This window comes from Gavialis gangeticus, unplaced genomic scaffold, assembly GCF_001723915.1.
Source record: "Gavialis gangeticus isolate Ggan-Ray unplaced genomic scaffold, GavGan_comp1, whole genome shotgun sequence".
NCBI classification, from domain to species: domain Eukaryota; kingdom Metazoa; phylum Chordata; order Crocodylia; family Gavialidae; genus Gavialis; species Gavialis gangeticus.
This window is the reverse complement of record NW_017729022.1, coordinates 34,819,477-34,842,113: the sequence shown is the minus strand read 5'-3', so window position 1 is coordinate 34,842,113 and position 22,637 is coordinate 34,819,477. Positions and strand designations below refer to the sequence as shown.

Genomic DNA, 22,637 nt, shown 5'->3' with positions numbered 1-22,637 from the left:
AAGAAAGGTAAGTAGCTGCTTACAGAAATGACATCTGCCACAGGAGCATTAGAGCACACGTGGACATTCAATAAGACAAAGGGAGCAGAAAAGGATCAACAACTCTGAAGAAAGGAGTTTCCTTTGGTAGAGATAGTGATCCAAAGTGGTATTTGTCTCTTGGAAAGCTTCTTGGTATTGCGTCCTGTCCTAAGTTGGGTGGAGCGGGAAAGGGGTAAGGAAAAATACTTAAGTGGGAGCAAGGTGTCTGGAACACCAACAACCCCCCTCCCCATCAACTGTTTGCTACTACCATCCAATGAAGCAAGTGCAATGGTTGGACAATATAGGAGGGAGATCTGGTAGCTCATTGCTCAGGCTTTTGTGGCTGAGCTAGAGAAGGAACATTCTAGTACTGGTTAAAGTTACACATTAAAATGTGGAAGCATTTCTCATATTTTGCTTCTCAACTAGGAGCCAGCATGTATCTTTCTCTCTGTCAGCTTGTTGTAAAATTTAATTCATCATAATTCCATGTTGAGAACATTATTTACTATTATCATGGCCCATCAAAATTCCTCAGCCTTCAGAGAGGTCAAGGCTTTTTGATATTTTGACTCCAAGTTTATATGGCACTAACATTTCTGATTAGGAATAAATGAATTTTTCATATTAAATTTGGGGGTTGGGCACAAATATTTTTAAATGATCTTGTTTCAATTTAACCTTTTTATCTTTTCCTTCTATAAATTTGGTACAGAAGGGCTGGTCACTGGATCTGAGTGCTGCCAGTATGAGAATTCAGGGCTTGGATTTTTAACTGAGCTCCAATAACTGCGAAGACTTAAATTAGGGTTCAACCTACAATGAACCAGAAGGTGAAAATCCTAGTACAACAGACAGTGGCCTATGTGCCAACATACTGCCTCCTTTCTCCCACTCTTTTTCTTTGGGCCTACCCATGCTTGCTATTTACAGCATACATCCACAAATCTCCACCTTGTCTCACCTGGACTCTTTGGAGGGCACTAGCTGGCTGCTTTTTCTCTGTGGTTCTTTGGGGCCCACCCTCCATCCAACAGAGCTCTTCTAGGATGAAGGGGAATTTAGCCCAATCCTACTTAACAAAAAATGGAGTGGGGAAGGGTGGCACCATTATATACCATTAATACTTTGGGTCAGTCTTCAAATCCCAGAAGACGTGCAGTTCCCTGTCCATAACATAAGGGATGAAAGCAATGCACTGCATTTCTTGTATTTTTAGGTGCATGCTGTGTGTAAGTGTAGCAAAAAAGAAAAAAATAATAATAAGGGGGTGGATTTCACATGCCACTTTATCCAAGAAGAAAGATCCACTGGGAGTATCCACCCACTGCCTCTCCCCTCATCCACCAACAGATCCCAGAACAAGGATGCACAACTGCTGGCCTTGATATCTGAGGAAACCAACGATGGAGGGGATTAGTTGCAGAGGTGCAAATCGAGAAGTACTGGGTCTTAATAGGACATGTTTTATGTCTTTAAAACTTAGATGCTGAAATAAGCCTTTTTTGGGTTAGGGATCCAAAGCCCCTTAAAATGGATCTATAATCTAAAAACCATGAATATTTGTATTCAGAACTAAAGTTCAAGCCCATTTCTAAAACCTTGTTATTCTCCAAGTTTTAAACCATTAGCCTCATTGTGTTGCCAAGGCACTGTTTTCTTTTTTTTTAATTTAAAGTATTGAATTTCTTTTAACATTCATCACATGAAGAAACTATTTTTAATAGTGTTTGCTTTTCAGAACATATCTTTAAACTCAATTTACTCACTAGGCCAGACTGGAAAGAGTAAGTCCAATGTCAAAGGTCTAGTTTGTTTGATTTTAAGCTAAGTACCAGGAGCTCTGTTGCAAATGGGATCAACAGAGGGAGGAAGAGTAGGAGAGACAGGTAAGAAAAGGTTACAGAAAAACAGAGAGGCCGCAGTCATGCTGAATAAAATATATACCTTAGTCCCTTTTTGGGTAGTGTATTTCTGTCAAGCTGCATGCTGTTAAAACAAAAAAAACCCCTAAGGACACACAGTAAACAGGACTGTTCAGGATTAAAATTTCTAAAAGTCCAGATATGTTTGCATAACAAAAGGTCATAAAATTTATTTTAATATATCTTTCACGATAAAACTCTGACTCATTAGAAAAGAGGATAAGATATGGGTTCATTTTTCATCCAGACATGCTCTGGTCTGGGTCAATAGCCATTTGGAGACTGTCCAAGTTAGACAGAACTTCTGCCCCAAAATTGCTAATCTTCTTTACCAAGTCATACAGACTCCCCCTGAAATCTGTGAGAATCATATGGTCACAGTGTGAATCTGCATTTTTCACAGTTTCCAGTGATCCTCTAGTAGGTTTGCCTAACAGATACAGGTTTTATGACAGCATGGTCTTGCCAGAAGCCAAATGACAGCTTCAGTTTGTAGAAATATGTGCTACATAAATGGAGGTCCTTCTTCTCTGTGGTCTTGCAGCCTTTGTAGTCAACATGAAGCCATAAAGAATATAGAATTCTATCGCATTGTAAGGGCAGCAACATTTTACACACGCTTCATGCTAGAGTGAATAACTACATGAGACACCAGACAATGGATTTTACTGATATAAACTCTTCCACAAACAGGGAGTTGTCTAGAAGTAATTCCCTGACCTTCTGTCAAATGGGAAACATGCAGGCACTGTCTCTTCCCATAGCTATTTGGGACCGTGCCTGGCTGCCAATATCCAAATTAGCTTTCTAGAGAATTAAAATATACTTTTGTCTTTTGGAAGCAGAATTTGATGCTTATATGAGGATTCAGCAAAATGTGCTTCGGGAGTTTACTTAGTACATCACACTTCCATAAGAGACTGAGCAGTATGTACTGAACATTCTAGCATGTAGCAATGAGCGGGCTTTAGGTGTATACTTCCTAGCTAAGGAAATGTCCTAAAACTTTCACACGCTCTTTAATGATCAAGTTCCACAGTGTTAGCAGCCCTCGTGTTGGACTGACCACTGGCATTTTTAAAATAGTGCCATGTAATGCGACTCAGAGGAGGTCTATTTGACAAGGTGTTGAAAAGAAATATTAAGGACCCTGAACACTGATGAACCCAGTGGAACTTAACTGGTCTTAGCAAAACAGTAAGAATTTTTAAAGCAAAGTCTCCTAGTTAACCAGGATCTAGATCTATGCACTAAGAAAGAACTTGGAGAGGATGTAATATAAGCTTGACTATAATTGGCAAGAAGTGGCTGGCCCAGTTATAAAATATGGCTTGATAACTAGCATGTTGCTCCCCACATAAACATAAAATAGCTTAAAATGAGATTACAAGGAATTTAATGCATGGTTCATGCATTAAGCCAAAGGGCCCTGTTTCTTGACTGGTGCCCTTAGGTATCACTGTAATACAAAATAAACGATAATGAGCATAATGGCAAAAACCATTTTCTTCAGCATGTAGACAAAATCCATGACAAGCAACAGATTTTATGAAGCTACTTTTGGCAGCATACTTTTTTAGGTATCATAAAATAAACATGCTCCCTGGCCCTAGATATAAATGCTATACGGTATAGACAATCAGTGCTTGAAATGTTGTAAGATAATAGACACTGTAATCAAAGTGCCTATTTAACAGATGTTTGTAATGCCCAACAAAGTGCCTAAATAAAATGAAGGCTGGTTTTTCGGTTGTAGCAGTGTTGGTCTATGGCCATAGGCAGGCAAGGTTCTTTGATATGTGATATCTTTTATGACACCAGCTGACTTTCTTAGCAAACATTCAGGCGCAATCACCCTTCTTCAGAGATAGGGAGTCACTGGTGTTCTGAGACTCCAAGGAATGAGAGAAGCTAACAGTGTGGCAGGACATCAGTGAAAATGTAAATAGGCAGAAATTAGAAAAACAAAGGGTGAATCAGGGAAAGGAGAGGGAAAAAAAGCAGGGGGAAAAAAGGCCAAAGGTGAGTAAGGGTGAGTAAGTATTGATTCCAGCTGCTCTCATGCCTTGGAGTCTCAGAACAGCAGACTCCCTATGCCTGAAGAAGGGTGATTGTGCCTGAAAGCTTGCTAACAACTTCGAACCCTGCCTGCCTAAATAAAATGAAGGTGATTATTCCTTAACCAAGGTATGGAAATTATTGCAACTGCCTACAAATAAAGATCAATATGCATGTATTGTGTATTTAAAAATATGATTAAGTCCTTTTCACTAAGCCCCCAAACCTGAGATGTCCGTATGTCATCTTATGCTCATTGGTGCCAATATTACAGCATGTTAATTCAATTCCCTAACTGATCAAGTCTTTTGTTTTGAGGACCAGGAATCACATTTTTCCATTTCAACCAGTTAAATTCTTTGCATCTACACAAATCAATTTCCTAATAACAACATGGTTTTAAAGGAAGTCTAGAACAGTGAAGGTAAGGGTGACATTACGTTAGATCCGGCCTTTACATAACATCCACTGCCAGCTCTCAATGCACTGCCTGAGGATGGGATGCATGGAGCAGGGCCATGGACGACTGGTGCCACCTTAGTGACTGAGGGGGATCCCCCCATGGCCAATCTCACTGACTAGCGGGGGGCCCATGGGCAATCTCACCGACCGGCTGACCAGGAAGTGGCCACAGCACTTCATCCGATGCTTCCACCCCCCCAGCTGGTGCTCACGGGGGGGCACCGGTGCTCCCATCTATGCCTCCGCCCATTGCCTAAGCAGGGAGCATGGCCTGTCGGGGGTGCACCAGTGCTCTCAGGGGGTGCACATGCAACTCCATGCACCCCCTATGTGTTGCCATTGAACAGGACACTACTGGAGTCATGGGGCTGGAGCTTATGGCTTCATGAAGCGTAGCCAGATCTGGGGCTCTCTGGAGCTGGCCACGCTCTCCTCCACTCCCCAGGGCTTGGCAAGAGTGGGGGCAGGAATGGGGTCCAGCAGTGGCTGCCCAGACAGGATCAGCACTGGTGGCGAAAGGTGTCCCAAGTCACCATTCCTGGACTGGGGGGCTGCAGGCTCGGAGAAATACAAAAGCTCTGGCCCTAGTCCCCAGGTTGCTCTACTAAGCAGCCCACAGAACAGAAGGATGGGGAAGGGGCCACTGCATCATGGGATACTGAAGGACTTCAGTTTGAAGGCCACATCTGTAGGGAGTGGCCACATGTTAATGGAACAGGAGCTGGGTTGTGCGGATCAGAGATAATACTGGAGTGGAGTGGAGTGTCTTTGAGCCGCATAATGAGTGGTTTAAGCCAGCGGTATGCAACTGGGGGTCTGCAGCCCTCTGGGGGATCATGAGCAGGTTCAGGGTGTCCATGGAGACATGGTTCTGGTATGATCATGACCTGGGTCAGCTGAGGCAACCCATGTGTGCACTGCGCCCACCACTGCTGCTGTTGCCAGGTTCACAGAAAAATGTGGATTTTCTCCTTTAAAGGAGAAAAATGCAGGAAACTGTGCATTTCCCCTTGCAGGCAGACAGCGTTCCAGCCTGCAAGAGGCTGCTTGGGACTGGAGGGAGCAGGAGGAGGCCAATACAGCAGGGGACACTATCTGCATGTGTACATGTGCACACATGCATGTAGCAGCCAGGCAGCAGTGGAGAGCAGTTCCCACAGCTCCATGCAGGTTACTTGGGTGGGGGAAAGGGTAGGCAATGTGTTGGGAGAGGCAAATGCCCTGCTCCAATTTCTGCATTCACAGCAAGCATGGGGCTGCAGCCTGGCTGAACCAGCCAATGGGACCCAGCATGGAAGGGCAAAGCTGGGCAGTGAGATTCACTGCCACTGCCACCACTGCCAGGACTCCCATTCCACCCCTGCTGCCAGCATAGGAGAAGTAATGGACGGGGGTGGGGAGCACACTGCCCTGACCTCGTCCCACTGCCAGAGGGCAGGTGGGGTGCAGGACAGTGTGCGTGGCTCGAGGGGAGTGCTGGCAGGCAGGCCATGTCCCCCTGCTCTACACACCCTCCCCTGCTGTGGGTCACAAGTGAGTGGCACCAGCAGGGCCAGGGGGCTGCATGGCAGGAGTGAGAGGGGCCTCAAGTCTAAGAAGTTTGAGATCCAGTGCTTTAAGCCATTTAAAGTGTTAACATTTGGAGAATCTAGGGCTTAAAATCTCCAGAAGTTGCCCAAAACTAACGTGTAACAATGCCCTAAGAGTGTGGGTTTTTTGGTTTTCTTTTAAACTCTTATAAACTGACAAAGTAAACTGAAAAAGAAAGGAAGAAGGATTTTTCACATTTTCAGTTTTCATTTTTTCATGTTTCATTGTTGTGAAAAAAAAATTGTTATAAGAAGTTTTGTCTATATGAAACAGGTTAGAAATAGTTCTGTATTTGTAACTGCTCTTTTGGAAACCACAAACTACGAAGATCCATTTGGGACTATCATTCATGAAATTACACCATTTTTTTCCAAATGCATGTGTTGGCTTCTTCTGAGACTAGATCAATGAAATATATAACCCTCTATGGATGCAGGCATAATATCCCCATGTGGACAAATCTTAAAACTAAAATATTGCCCAAGGCAAAGACATTGAAGCCACTGAAATTAAGTCACTGAACAAATACATAAAATATAAGAAGTGGGGACCACTCAGGAGCTAATGCTAAACCATTAACATTTTTAATGTAACGTTATATGTCCTTTGCATAAACCTAAGTGTTGGCCTAGACTCAACATCCTTTCATATTTTTATTGACCTTTTCATTATCAATAACATAGTAGCAATAGGAATTAATGGAGGACCCTATAAACTATATAATAAACTCTTTAAAAAATAATACTTAATAATATATAAAATATTGCCTTTTCCATTCAATGGACTAGAATGTAATTATTCCAAGTAATTGCATTATTTCATATAACTAACAGGACCTGACAACATTTATGCGTCAATTTTACTGTCACATACACAGGTATACGTACTAATAAAATTATTGGGATACAAGCTCTGGTGTGTCGGAAGCTATGCTAAAATAAAAGTATCTGATATTATCTACCTTACATCTAAAGATGTTAAAGAACTTTCTGATTAACAACTCTTGGTTGGAAAATGCTGATTTGTCCAAAGTTCAACGGTGCATGAACAAAATTAGTTTGCAGGATGGGAAAAAAGGAAAAAACATGCCTTGAAACAGCTGAAATATCCTATTTCGACATTTTCAAAGCAAAAAATTACTTTTTCCGTTCAAAGTTTTAGTTTCACATATTGTGTTTTACAAAATCATTTTCTAATTGACAGTCTCAAACTGTTTGAACTGAGGAGAAAGACTTTCTTACCAGTTCTAGATCCCAAATAAATATGTGCAGACAGTCAAAAAGCTTGAGGCTGAATTGATTCAATCTTTGCAGGTTAGTCTAAACTGTGCAGACTGAACCAATAAGCAAGTGAACAGACAATCACTTCTCATTCCAGAAATGCAGCCACATGCTTGCAGTGGCTCAGGCCAAAAGCCGAAGGGTGCTAGAGCATGCCCCCTGCTCAGCTGGACCAGACAATGTGGGCCAGAGCTAGTCCACTCACTCTGTGAGATAAGGGAGATTTGAGGGAGAGTGCAAAGCATCCTGGGATGCTTGTGGACTGTGAGTTAACTTATATCTGGAAGGGATCTGGGACAGAAGTTCAATAAATGAATTTAATCTAAATTGGTTAAGTCTGATACTACATCTGTCCAGATTTTCTTAAACAGGTTGTGGCCATTTTGAAAGCAATTTGTGTACACTGAACTTCTGCTATGTTACAGGTTTGAACCACTTTTTGATCATTAATACCAGTTTGTATGCAATTTCTGTCCCTAGCCCTAAGGAATACTTTACAAAGAGCAACAAGAATATAAAAAGCATTTAAAAATAAGAAAATGGGCTCATAAGTAACTCTTGTCCCCGCCCCTGCCCTCCCGCAAATAGCTGGCAGTTGGATGCCAGGGGTGTAGGGCCAAAGACTATTTTAAAATCACTCTTTCTTATCTTTCTCTTATTCTTTAATTAAAGAATTGGCTAAGTTACAAATTGATGCTGTCCTCTTAGGAAAACAAGCAACCATTCTTTTTTGGTTGTTACTGCTGTTTGTGGTTTTGTTGCCTTCTCACAGGTTTTGTGGTCATTGTATCTACTGTTAAACTCACCTTTCCGAGAGAGTAGATCTGACACTCCCGGTCCTCATGAGCAGGCTCTGAACTTCCTGAGTCCCTGTCGTCAATCCAGAAAGAGAGCCATGATGGCTGAGAGGAAGGTCAATAGATTCAGAACTCGTGTGGAGGCTGGTCATTGACTGGTAACTTGGCGTGTCCTTACTGCCAGCTGAGGAGCTGCTCATGTTTGCAGCCCACACAAGACCGCCTGATGTGAAAGAGTGCACAGATGCTGGACTGGAAGCCAAGGAGTGACTTAAGCTTACAACATCTGTATTTAAGTCTGAAGGTTTACTGAAGAGGGGGCTGCTGCTACCACTTTGCCCACCTGCACTGCCCATGCTGCCTGTACCTGAGGAGGGCGATTCTAGGCTGCCTTGCCGTGCCAAAGTGGTACTAGGGCTGGGCATTGCTGATGTGGATTTCACACCTTCAGGACTGGGCGCAGAGGCAGCTTTGCCACTTGCCTTGGCACCGAACAACCTAGAAGTAAAACAGATTTCATTGTTATTCAGAGAAACTGACAGCCACATTAAACATTCATGACATAACATTATAACAGCCAAACTGCACATTTAATTACTGCTGCTAAAATAATGCCTTCCTTGTTGATTAATTGCATTTCCACATTAAATCCTCTTAACTATATCACAATAATGTGGGATTTATTTCATTAGCAAACTCTCTCATTCCCTGCTTTTCAAATGTATTCTTTGCATGTATGGAGCTTCATGTAGACATGAAAAACAAGCAATTCATTTGTTTTATGACTGCATAAACTTTCACCCAAATCCACTTGCTAGTTTAGGCACTCTTACTAGTAAACTTCTAGACTACTAAAAATATTGCTTCTTGGAAGAAGCTAAAATGGTTATGGAAGTTCATTTGCAATAGGGTACCCTTCGCAGTTCCACAAGCATTTAACTACTTGTCTAAAATGTTCCTTCTTTTTGCTCTTTTTGCCCAGCTGGCCGTGTGGACATCAGCCAAACAATGGTCAAATACAATAATGTGCATCAGAACTAAATGCCTCCAATTTTTTTTTTTTTTTCCAAGAGCTGGCATGATAAACAAGTATTTCATGTGCCTGCTATCAATGATTTGTGGATGGATGCTTCTACAGTAATAATGACATTTTTTTTAATTGAACTACTGAAATAGTGATGATTTAGTCTTTGCTAAAAATGAAGCATTCTAAATGCCCTTCATAATCCAATACCGATATAAATTCAAAACAAATCATAAAAGTAAATTAAGCAATAATAATGGTATACCAATCTGTTTTATTTATAATACAGCCCACGAAAGTCAACAGGAGCATATTTTACAGCCAAAAAAAGAGAGAGGCTATATTAGTATCTGGACACAAGAGGGCACGATTGGCTTTTACTTAAAAAATGGAAGCCTTTCATCTGTATGTACAGTGTGATTTATATTTCATAACCATTATGACAGTCCTTTCTAACAGACTTTTTTTTGGTTCATGTTTCGGATGAGATACATAACTAAACTACCTTGTTAATGAAATCCCAATCACTAGCAGTTGCTGACAATATAAAAGCAAACACTTTATTACTCTGTATTTTTATGGAGTCAACCACTTGTACATTCTGCCAGCAGACTACAGACACTATCATAGAAACCAAACATCCAAGAACGACAGGACTTTCTACTTGGGTTTGATCTGAATATTCCATGAGAGCTTGCTACTCAACTGCGTATGCAATGAGAAGTTATCACAGCTTTTGGGATGTGCACAGCAGTATTGAAAACTGTCCCACCTGCACTGCCTAGTGGACAGTATTGAAAACTGTCCACATTCTGGAGAAAGATATTGTACTTCTGAGTAAATACTTATTCCTCAGTAACTGTTTATGTTCTGTTAACAGGCATTACCGGTTTCTTTCATATTTTCTCTTTTGCTTGTGGCAAGTAACTCGCATATGTGGATGCAAATCCTACAGTTTGACTTTCAATGCCTTTCTTTTTAAACGATGCGTTTCACAGAAACCCCCTTACCTTCGGAACGTAGGCGAAGCAATATCTGGGTATTTGGATCCTGGCTGCCTGAGTCCCGGTGTTCCACAGGCGCTGGCTGACGTTGGGCTGGATTTAGGGGAGCTTGACAAGGAAACGCTCTCGGAATCAGATACTGCTACTTTTTCCTTCTCTTTGTCCGTCTGATTGATGGTGACAGGGCTGGCCCGCCCTGACCCAATCTTTGTTGGTTCTCTCAGTTTGGTGGTGGCAGTACCTGCAGACTTGCTGCTGACATTCGAGTCAATGCTACTGGTGCTAGACCTATGTCCACCTCTGCCAGGAATCCCGCTGGTGCTAGATTTCGAAGGGCGTGGCAAACTTCGATACTGCAGAGTGGTCTTTGAGCTGACGTGCAATACACCATCATCCTGATTCTGTGAACCGTCCAAGCTAGTCTTTCTGCCTGCATTTGACTTCCCACCAATGGCTGAAGATTTGGGGATTTTGCCCAGTGTGGCTGACCCGCTTGTTATAGTAGCTCCACTTGTGGTGATTATAGTGGAAGATCCCACCCCAGCCTTCTTGAAACCAAAAGAGCCAGTAGCAGTTGATCGTCCAATGCCAGAGGGAGGCTTTTTTCCTTCATCACCACTGCTTTTTCCTGCATCTGATGGAGAGCGCTGTATAGAGGCTCCTTTAAGGGGAGTTTTCACTTTTTCAGAAGCCTTTGCATCATCTGTTTTTCCTAATTAAAATATATATATTATATAGATTTTTGTATTTATAACTATAGTATATCACCATATATTTACTATATGTGTTTTCAGGGGAAAAAATACATGATATACAAACACTGATAAATTGCCATAAAAGAAAAGAACAATCTAGATCTACTGTACTGTTCGGGTAATAAGTCTATCTTTATTTCCTCCAAAGGAACCATAAAAATTGCCCTCAGTTTATTTGCAGCCAGCCTATCATTGGGCTCCAACTGCTTTGTCTTTTGTACCTGCAATATTTTTGGCCATGCAATAAAAATACTAAGCCAGAAGGTTTTCCAGTACAATTTTTCTTTTAGTTCTCTTAGGTTATTTAACCCTTTGTGTCCTGGTGGTTTTTTTGGATATTTGATGCTCCTCTGGAATTTTGTACGGGCAACAGCTGTTCATGGTCCTTATCAGTAAATGTTCACTTACATTCAGCTTGTTTTTCCTGAAATTGAGCCTGAAAATATGGGTTCAATAGTCTTAGAGTTCAATTGACTCAGAGTTGGAATAATGAGGCATTTAATCCTCTGTCAGCAGTCAGTATCAAATACACACAATGTATTAAAGGCCTGACATTCTGCTAACAATTTCTAAGTATATATAGGACATGGGAGCATAGCTGCTGAGAGAGCATCACAGTAAAACCATAAGGACTTTCAGACAATGTTTCTTTTTTCATTAATAATATGGTATAATCAAGAAACAGTATCTGAAAATACATTTTAAATTAAATTAATTCCAAAAAAAATCAATCTCAATTATGTATAAACAAAAATGAACTTTCATTCTTCAACTTCACTTTAATTAAATATATTTTCATCCACATACAGCTAATTGTCCTTTGTGGTAGTCACAAAAATACAATTACCAAGCACTATCTACAGTCTAACGGTTTTAATAAGTTGTAATATTGTGGCTCTACTATTATATCATTATAATAATTTAATTTTCTTTGTCATATCTCTACTACTTATGCACGCTTGTTACTCTGTCAGCTTGTTCTCAGCTGTGCTCACACATCTAGTTTCTATTGCTGTGCAATGTAAGTCTGAAAACCACTGATCTTTAACATTTTACAGATACAATTCAATGTCACTTTCTTTGCATTCTTCTACTTTGATATCTTTTTGAGTGCCTACTATAAGCTCACAGAGACTCCTAAAGGGTCTTATATTGAGAATGTCATAGTATTTCATTCATCTTTCAAGTAATTTTAACAACTATATATGGAATGGATTCTATTGTGCTGCTAAACCATCATAAAGAAAACTTAAGTTTATTACAGTCCTATCATTCTACCCAGCTCCTTATCTTACAAATATATACATATATACACAGTGTATACACATATGCATATCCCCTCTCCTCTCATGCACACATTTATAAATGCAAAGCATAAGGATACTCTTTTTAATAACTAAAGATCTCAGTTCTCTGTTAAAACAGCAGATATTTTTTCTGCTCCAACAGCAGAGAGGATTCCTTTGGCTTAGGCAATCCTTGGGTGGTGTGTCGCAGCTACACCCTTACACCACTTTACACCTAGATGCAAGTACAGACTTGTCACTAGGGCATCCCTGAGTTGACATGACCTCTGGCTTCTGAAATAACCTAAAAGAAAGCATTGCAAGTGCTGTGGACATCAGAACAGCACTTATCAGTTCTAGGACTGAGAAAACACAGATGTGATTTATAATCCCCTCCAGCTTGTGTGGAAAATCTTTACTTATACTTTATTAACATGGAAGCTTTTTAAATGGATATGAAAGAAGCATTTTTCACTAGACAGGACAAAGTGTTCAAAAATGTACTGCAGGGGACAATCTTGTAGCAGAATGATGGACTTAGATGATCTAATAAAGGTGCTTTCCATCTCTACTTTTTGACTTCAGAAACAGTTGGCAAAAACAGTGACACTCGATGGCACTATTTTTAAGCAGCCTTTGGGGAGTGGGGGGAGGGAGGAGAAATAGATCTCTGCACCCTTATAAAGTCAGCCTGTGTTGAAACAAATGTTTCACAAGCATTACATTTAAAAGATGGAATTTTTTGGTTAGCACTAAGCTATGGCATGTAAAAGCAATGCTTCATTTGATACCTAAACTTTGGAAATGTTGAAGTCGGCCATAGTTTAGGGAGAAAATACTGCCACAATGTGTGGTGTATTTGTTTAAACATACTAAACAACAGTGGCACATTTTGAGAAGAGCACAAAGAAAAACAGGTAGAAATGATACCTTTAAGATTCCTTGATGAGAAATTATTTACTCTAATAACTAGTATATCCATCCCTAACACATGCTAGTCATGCCTGTCACATACTTATCTATAAAATACTTTCTTATCCCTTACAAATCCCTTAATATTTATAAAAATTAGACTGAGCATAAAGAACAAGCCATGCTACTTAAACTAGCAGTTTCCAAGTTATCATCCTACCAGGGGTCTTGAGAGCACTTGTTCCAGTTTTGTGCCTGGATGGGGTCGTTCCCACTTGTGCTGTCATGCCTCTCCTCCAGGATCCAGTCTGGGAAACAGACAGCGATGATTTTTGCCCACCCTTTTCCGAGTCTTCAGACAGCCCTGAGGGTAGACCCTTCCATTTGCCACTGCCATCTACACTGCTGTCAAAATCTTCGTCTGGCTTCTTCAGTTCATCGGTACTGCCCCAGGTTTCACTGTCAGTCGCTGAACGCTTCTCTGAATCAGTCTTCAGCTGCAAAACATTTATATCATGGGAAATGGTAAATTTTAACATCCTCAATATTTTCTAAATTCTTAACTCCAAGGCGGAAAAGGAGATTAAAGGACATTAAATTATATATATATTTTTAAAATCACAGATGAGGGTCACAAAAACTTCCCCCTCAAACATCCATTCCCCAGTTTCAAAAGTTGAAGCAAGCTCCCAATCAGGGAAAGCATTCTTCTTCTCTAAGCACATTTCCTAATTTATTACATAAAAGTCTATTTCCTTTAAATTATCTCTTATAACACCATGTTGTCCATGCACTCTCCAGGGATTTTACAAATTAATAATTGCTTTAAATCAGGAAAACCTTCCACTGAGTTCAGTAGGGATACTGTCTGACAAGCATTGAAGGTCTGAGCCCAGGTGTTGGTGACAGAGGGAAATTAGATGGAAAGTTAAACAGATATTCTTATTTTTCCAAACCTTTCTTCATGTTGGTAACCTGAATTCCCTGGGCATATTTCCACTGAAATGAATACGGTGCTACCAGCAGAAATTTCCCTGCGATGACTCAGTTACGCAGCAGAGCATGTATGGAGGCATTTTATATTGATAAAGCTGCTTTGAGGAAAGGAGGCCAAATAGTGACCAGAAGGGCACTCCCCATTACAGACCCCGGATTGTGCTGGGGACAGTCTTGAGAGAGGCAGCACCCATCCTCCCTCAGGCAGGTGGTACTGAGAAAAGAAAGTGCAAGAAGGAGCCAGCCAGAGACCACAGCCAGCACAGCAACTGTGCAAGCAAATGAAGCAGAGAAGGACACTGATAATATTTTCTACATTTTTACTCAGATTTTCGTCCTTGTGCTACTGCTGTTTGTGAAAAAGACCTCTAGCCCCCTTTCCTCACAGTCTCTTTTCTTCATCCTCATTCCTTATCTGCTTCTCATAACTCTCCTTCCCCACATTTTCCTCTGCCTTCTGTTTCTTTCACCTGCCTGTCTTCTGGGTTGGCCAACTTACCCCCATCTACCTGTAATAAGAGATCAATTGTGGAACTACCATGACATTTGCTTCTTCGATGGTAGCAAATCCATAAATTGCTCATGCTGGTTTTGCAATAATATACCACAGCTCTTTCCCACCCTGCTTCTGTCTTGTCTATTTTGACCATAAGCTCCACAGGGCCAGGGCTGTACATTTCTGTGTGCTAGTAAAGTGCCAAGTAAGTTGGGGCTCCATTCTGGGTTGGCACCGAGGCACTGCTTTAATAAACATGATTAATAATAATGAGCTGGCATGCAGCAATAATCAACTCCACTGACATGCACAGTATTCAAGAGTTAATTTAAGGCTTGGTTCTGCTGACAGTTGCATTTGCTTTGGAGAGGAAAAGAGAGATTTTGTGCAAGATGGATGAGAAAAGAAGCCAAGCAAAATATTCATACAAATATTGTAGGATCCTTCAGAAGAGAGTATTTTCTAGTATACACACTAAGTATGTAAAATCCCCAGCAGTTTTCTCAAAGATTAATTTTTAAACACACTTAGACAACATTTTAAGGCCAACAGCATTATCACTGGAAATGCTAAATAAAATATTTGTGAAAGACTTTTTTGCCACCGCACCACCTGTGAAATGACTGTTAATTGTTTGGCAAAATGACCAATTTCTACATCTTGTTGTAAATGATGTTGTCTATTTTCATTGTACCAATTATATAAATTAACTGCAAAGGGACCCTCACAGTATCTCTTTGCTGGAAAGAGCTGTTCCCCCTCCAGAGTACAGCTGACATTATAACTATGAATCAGTCCTCAGCAAAAAGAGTGTGTGGTAGAGCAAAGTAGACCTACTGGAAAGTCTCAGTCATCTTCTAATTGATTTACAGCACAGCAATCTAGAATAGCCCAATGCCTTTGGGCTTAGTTCTTGAGAACAAAATTGGAGAAGAGAACCTAAGAAGTTTGGATTACTAGGTCACTAAAAATGTAAATGGGAAAGGGTTAAATTCTCAGTTCGATGCCTCCCATTAACAACAATGCTGGTGTGGTAGAACAAATGAGCCAGTTCAAGCAGGGGATTAGGACTGGAGGACTTCCAGCTTGGTAAAACTGTAGGAGATTGGGAAAAGGCTAAGAAAAGGCAGTTGTAAGAACCAAGATGACTGTTCCTCCTGCATGGCCACCTTTTGTGAGCATGACCCAAGTCTGGAATTTAGAGGGGAAGCTTGTACTATGTACTCAGAGAGCATCTGTGCCCAAGGTGATCTTTCCCCCAGCTTTTCATGGTAAAATGAGCATTGCACTTTTGCCATAATACCAGAGAATACCACAATCCTCTGTATCTGAGGATACATCTAAGGACTGCACAAACTGAGGGTAATACAAAATATGAGTGCCAAGTTTGAAGTGCAGCAGTGTATTGAGGACACAGATTTCCTGAGCTTCACTGCATGTCTGCTTGCAATTCAAAATGTTGATATTTAAAGCCCTGAATTCTTTGAAACAGGGTCACTAGAGACAACTACCTCTTACAGTGATGTGTGGTCCTTGTTATGACTGACCAAAATGCTCAAATTTTAGGTTCTTTGCTATAAACACAAAGCATTCTAATTATACATTCTCTGAAGGCTCCTTGACTGAGATTTGCATTCCACTATTTCTGCAATAGCTTAGACCTATTAACTTCTGCAAACTCTTTTGTTATTTGAGGAGATCTGTAGGGAAATACTCAGATGCATGTGTAGGGATGGGGGGGCGTTAATCTACATCCTGTTGCTATAACTTTGCTGAGAGCTATATTTTGATGGTCTCGAATTTCAGCGAAAGGTGAACAGATCTTGGAACAAGAGTTTTATTTTGTATAAGTTGAAAGAAATAAATGGATAAAAAAATCTGATATCAAATTGCGCAGACAGGAACACGCTGAAGGGATGACAAGCCTGGAGGTTGTTTAGAGCTGGCTGCAACAGGGCTTAGGTCAGATGATGACTAATACTGATAAGTAAGAGAGTGCTAATGCTGTTCTATCAAATCAAGAGCAGAAAATTTCTTTTGGTGGACCACCTCACCATACCAACAAGGACTGAAGCAGAAAGCAATGTTTGTTAGCAAATGGCTAAGACATGTCCGTGCCTGAACAGAAGCAACTGCTTATTGGAATCCTTATCCTGGAAGAACTTGGCTTACTCATCTACAATAGCCTAGCAGAAGGCCTGAGTTGGGAGGGAACACAGGAGGGAACTCTGGAACAGGGGCTTAAGATGTCCATGCCCGTGCCCATGTCCATATTCTTATAGTTGAGAGTGGGGGAAGGGCATAACAAAAAACCTCCTCTCCACCCACTGGCTCACCTCTCCCTATGGAGGAGAGGGGACAGAAGAACAGTCTCCTTCTGCAGGTTTCTTTCTCCCTACAGAGGGAAAAGGGAAATAACCTTATAGTCTGTGTATGAATCCTTTCCTGAAATTACACTTCATGGCAGATGAATATGGAATTAGTCTAAATTCTACCCTAAATTCTATCACTCTGAACATGATTTAGGGTATAGGAACCCACATCGGCAACTGGTGCCACCTTAGTTGGGCGGGGGGGTGGGGCATGTGCCCCTCCCAGCAACCAGTCAGATCCCCCTGCAGCCAAGCTCATTAACCGGGGGGGGTCCCCCTCCGCAGTCAATTGCGCCAACTGGAAAGCAGCCATGGTGCTCCTGGAAGTGGCCGTGGCACTTCATCCAGTGCTCCCACTCCCTGGCCAGTGCTCGGGGAGGGGAGGCACCACCTGCCCCCTGGCCCATCACCTAAGCGAGGAGTGTGGAGGAGTGTGGCCTGTCAGGAGGGGTGCACCAGTGCTCTCAGGGGGTGCACGTGAACCCCTGTGTACTCCCTATGCATCGCCACTGGGAACCCATCTATCCCAACTTTTCTACATCATGTTCTGTGTTTAAGAGAATGCAATCCTTCTCATACAGAAATACTATAGAAAATGTGAAATATTCATCATTTTATGTGGTTTGAATGTATTGCTACTGAAGACATTTTCCCTGGTACACTGTACACTTTAAAGGACATTGTAAGACACAGCAATGAAAAAGCCACTTACCTGAGTGTGAGCATTCTTTCTTGAAGAGGCAGTAATGTTAGAATAAGAGCTAACAGATGATGTGGTGTTCAAATCATCCGTGCTGAGGTTATCAAGAGTGTCACTGAGACCACTACTAACTGAGCTGCTGTCATCCCAGCTGCAGAGAAAGGAGGATATCTGTTTACTCACTGCATGATTCACTCAAATCAGTACTTTTTATAGTAACTATTCTTAAACTTACATGATTACCTTTAAGGAAAGTATGTTAGTGCACAATGCATATTGATGTTCAGATTTAAATTAATCATTTAGTCATTGTCAAATGTGTATGGTTAGCTGTTCGATTAGTGAAAGACCAGGATGCCTGGTCTGGGAAAATACTAGTATAAGTCATTAAAACAGGTTGTTTCATGCTTCCTTGAAGTCACATTCAGTATAATGGCAGAGAAATCCATTAAACCTACCTGTATTGCTAGACAAAGCATTATTAATAGCCTAGATTACTCAATAGAACCCCAGCCTACAGAAAACTAAAGGGAATATCCCTTCCGCAGCTCAAACAAGCTATCCATCAGGAAACCAATTATTTCCAGTAGCTCTGTTTTCTTGTCTAAGCCTTTTTGGTGGGTGCTGTGTCATCAAAATAGGATTCTTGGACAATGCTGTCACTGGAGTTGATTACTTATGGAGCATTCATTACAATTCTCATAAAAACACAACTATTCAGCCTGAGGAGATCTCAGTGTGATATGGTAGAGGGAAATGCAAGGTTTATGGCACTTCCATCCACCTATTCTCATGCAAGTCATAAGGAAGGCAAAGGAGTAGAAGCAGGTTCTTGGACCTACTCTGATTAACATTCCCTAGGGCTTCATTCTGACCTTGAGTTTCCAAGTCCAATAGAGAAAACCCCATGCAGGGTAGATAGAGAAAGTTAGGAGAACTATGGGAACTCAAGAGATTCTAGCTTAATATTATAAAAGCATAAAGTGGCTACTTAATAGACAAAGGCAGTGCCTATTAGTACAGTTCATATGTCTGTTAGGTTACCAAGACAAGTACACAACATTTTGCCCACTTTTAAAAATGAGAGCTGTCAAATAAGAGCAGGCAGGCATTATGATCGTTCCTTTGCAAAGTTGTCCCAATGCACTTTCCTCCTGGCATCACCTCCCTTGGTAATCAAAGTCTGGTTCACTCCCTCTGAAGCTTTTTGTGTTTGTTTGAACACAGCCAACCAGCCCAGCAAATGTAAAACATATCAGTATATTACTTAAAATGCATTCATGAAGTTCAAATCAACAAATGTGCCTTTATTATATCAGGGCTCTCAGTCTCCCATATTTTTATATCAGGTATCTCTTCAAACAGGTGTCGACTGTATTAGTTTAGAGAAATCAACAGAAATCCCTGAGGACCCTTGATTTACATATGCAAATATGGTTACTTTACTGAAGGCTTTGGAAAGTGACAATAGCATTGACAAAGAACTTGATATGGAGAGCATTGTTATTAAAGTCTATAGGAAAGTGGGCCATGATCAATCAGGTTAGTATCACAGCAACCAGAGAGAGCATGCCTGCATTTGCCAAAGGTAGGGAATCAAATTAGTACATGACCTCAATGACGAGAGAAACATATTTCAGGAGGGTAAGAGCAGATAACAGAGTTGTATGTTCTACTATTCAATATAAGGGCTACAAATAAATACCTCTTCTGCATCATTGCCATGTAAGATACAAAAGAGTGACTTAGGAATACAATTTCATATCTGAGTGATTATAAAAAAAACACCTTACAAATCACTCATATTCATCTAAAAACTGCCTTTGTAAGCACTATTCATTTATACTTGTCTTTTTTACCCTTTTAGCATTGCCTCATGTGCTAGGGTAGAGAGCTTCAGATACCAAAACCTATTATTCAAATATTACTTGCAATACAGGACTATACAATTTGCAATACTGTCATGCATGACAGCTAAGTACTTTTAGATGCGATTAGGTATGAAAAAAGACAATATACCTTAATTAACCCAGAAATACAATCATAAGCAAGTTCTGATATGAGCTGTATACTTTCAGAAGTAACAAAAAGTTCTATGTTTTACTGTAAAATAGTACAAATAAGTCATTCCCATTTATTAAAACCTGACTTACAATATTTCATGGTCTATTGTAAGAGCTAGAGAACTAGGAGCAATGTATCCATGGTAATCCTGCTTTTCCTTTTTCATCTTGAATCTTCATCTTATTAAGGCTAGAACAGTAAACATTTCAGAAGGAAGATTCAAATCTTTTAAATTATCTCAATTTTAAAACTATGTAACGAAAGCTTTGTAACAAGATCTAGATGCAGACAATATCTGTATTCGGCAGCTCAAGTCTCTTGGGGGAAGGGATATTTCATTTCTTGTTTTCACTCTACTATGTCTTCTTTGTAATATTTCACACTCATCACAGAGCTGCAGTCCCTAATGGATTAGTGGTGGGCTCTGGAAACTCTCCTTGGCTGTCTTGGAAGATATGCAGAAGATTATCTTGACACCTACTCTATAGACCTTTCAAAATCTTTTCTATATATGGCCAGAATTCTTCTCTGATCTCAAGCGGTCAGAAGTCTTCAAATGTTTGGAAGATCTTAAACATAATTTCTGACTACATTTTACTCCAGTAATATTTTTTTTCTAATTAGGACCAGCTTAGCTATTTTGTATACTTTTTTCACTATTTCTCCATTGGAATTCCTTTAAGTCTGGCTACTACTGGAAATACAGACACAACTATGTGAAGTCGTCTTCCTAGCTGGAATTCTAGTGAAGATATTCAAAAGCTAACTATGGTGATTTATACAGTGTTTTGCATCATGTGGCAGACACATAAGTACAAAAGATTCCACCTTGTAAAGTAGTAGTCCACATCATTTCTATCATTTTATAGTTTCAGCTTATGCAATAAACTGAAATATGCTAAAAGCCAATATATGGATAACTGGGTGAAATTTACTTGAATAGATAGTAAATGATTTTGCTTTATGGGCAAGTATACAGATGTTTTCAGATATATAGCACTTTGAGAACTAATCCAAAAATATTTCCATCTTCCTCACTTGTTCCTGGTAGCCTGCAGCAGATACCCACTGTAACTTCTGTTTTTAAGTCTTTTTAACTTTCGCCGCCACACTATTAACTCTCAAGGAGAAACATTATAGAGACATCTGATATTATACAGCCCTCATGTATTGTTTCCTTCTCATCTCTTCTTTGCACATTTTCTTACCAATGCAGCTGCTACAACATTTTGTGTCAATATTACCTGTTTCAATTGCTTATAACATTGTGAAGCTTTAACCAATTGAATTGTTTCATATTGGAGGACAGCTCAGTTTTTAGGAGATTTTAGGTAACCCCATTCAACTATTTTTTAAAACAATGCTACCAGAAAATGTGGTTTTCTTACAAAATTCCATAAACCATTTCTTTAAAACTCTAGACCAGGCATTCTTAACCTTTTTAGACTCATGGCACCCCCTCAGTAGACTCAATGTACCCCTCAAAAACACCACCTCTTAGATTTCATTTGCTTTTTGACTGCAGAAAAAATAATAGAGACATTCTTTTGTTGCAAAGAACTCAGACCACAACAATTCAGAATGTTTTTGATAATATGGATCCCTCTTTAAAATCTCTGGGTTTGTCTTGTGAATCTTCTTTGCCCAGCTTACCATGCTAATGTTACACGGCATCCTGAAAGGATCTCAAGGCACCTGGTTGAGAATCACTGCCCTAGAGCCTCCTTCTGCAGTGCTTTGAAGAAGGGTCTTGGAATTCAGAAAAGGTCTGGTCTTTGTGTTAGAGATGTACCTTTCCTTGTCTTTGAAAGTCCACTCTAATTGGGCCAGATATAAGCTTGGGACAAACCAGTGTGTGGGAACTCCATATAGAATTTTAACAGCTAATTTCCCTGATGCTCCTCACTGGGCATTTTCCAGCCTAGGACTGAGCAGGACTTTCCTTGAAATTATAGTTATGAGCCCCTGCAAGGCATGTTAACTTTGGATCCAAGTCTGGGCAGGTGAACTAAAAGCAAGATAATTCTCTCTCTATCATGCTCTTACTGACAGACCTGTTGAACTCTGGCAGCCTCACTGATTTGAATACAGAGGGGAAAGAGTTTGGCTGTAAAAACTCAAAGTGTGGGGAGGTGAAATGCAGGTGAAGTACATTAGGACAACAAACTGGGTGGGAGAGAGGGACACTGGGAGGAGAAAGTGGCAGGGAGTGAGAAAGAGAAACTGTGATGGGGCATTGGAGTATGTAGTGGAGTTAAGAAGTAAGGAGACTGTGACAGGGGAGTTAGGGGAAACTGGGATAGAAGGCAAGGAGACCTGGGTCTGGAAAGGAAAGCTGTGATTGACTGGGCAAGGAGTCTGGGACTAACAGACAAAGAGAGATGGGTGATGGGGAACTAACTGAGGGTCATGGGAAGATAGGAACTAGCTGGGCAGAAGGCTAAAACAAACAGGGTGAATAAGTGGCAACTGGTCTGTTGAATGCCTGGAATGTTAAAGCTGGGCAAATTCAGTGTCTGAACAAAAAAGACAAGTGGCTTGCATGGAGGAGAAGAGGGATTGTTTGACGTATACAGAAGACTGTAATCTGTACTCCATTATGAAGGGAATATAACATGGGGGTGAGGGTGACAGGACACTGCGAAGAGAAAGACAGAAATAAGAACATGGAGAGGGAGCTTGAGGGTGAAACTAGGCCTGGCTGGGGACAAGGACTTGATCAGGGGGAAGAACTAAGAATGACTAGATAAGGAGACTGGAACTGAGTGCATGGACAGGGGAGACAAGATGATGCCTGTAAAAAAAAGACATTGGGATAGAAACTGGGGGTAATTATGCAAAGAAAATTAGCCAAGGGTATGGAGCTGTCACCATATATATATATATATATAT

At 40.6% G+C, this 22,637-nt stretch overlaps 1 protein-coding gene across 1 annotated transcript in view; it reads right to left on the bottom strand.

The window, feature by feature from the left end:
- The window catches only part of NAV3 (neuron navigator 3), a 1,048,024-nt gene that overhangs the window by 94,353 nt on the left and 931,034 nt on the right, over positions 1 to 22,637 (bottom strand). The window contains exons 14-18 of the mRNA XM_019514774.1: positions 17,694 to 17,832; positions 13,338 to 13,614; positions 10,171 to 10,876; positions 8,146 to 8,634; positions 1,972 to 2,013 (exon numbers count right to left, since the gene is read on the bottom strand). Of these exons, the coding sequence (XP_019370319.1) occupies positions 1,972 to 2,013; positions 8,146 to 8,634; positions 10,171 to 10,876; positions 13,338 to 13,614; positions 17,694 to 17,832 (1,653 nt within the window). The remainder of the gene's footprint in view (positions 1 to 1,971; positions 2,014 to 8,145; positions 8,635 to 10,170; positions 10,877 to 13,337; positions 13,615 to 17,693; positions 17,833 to 22,637) is intronic.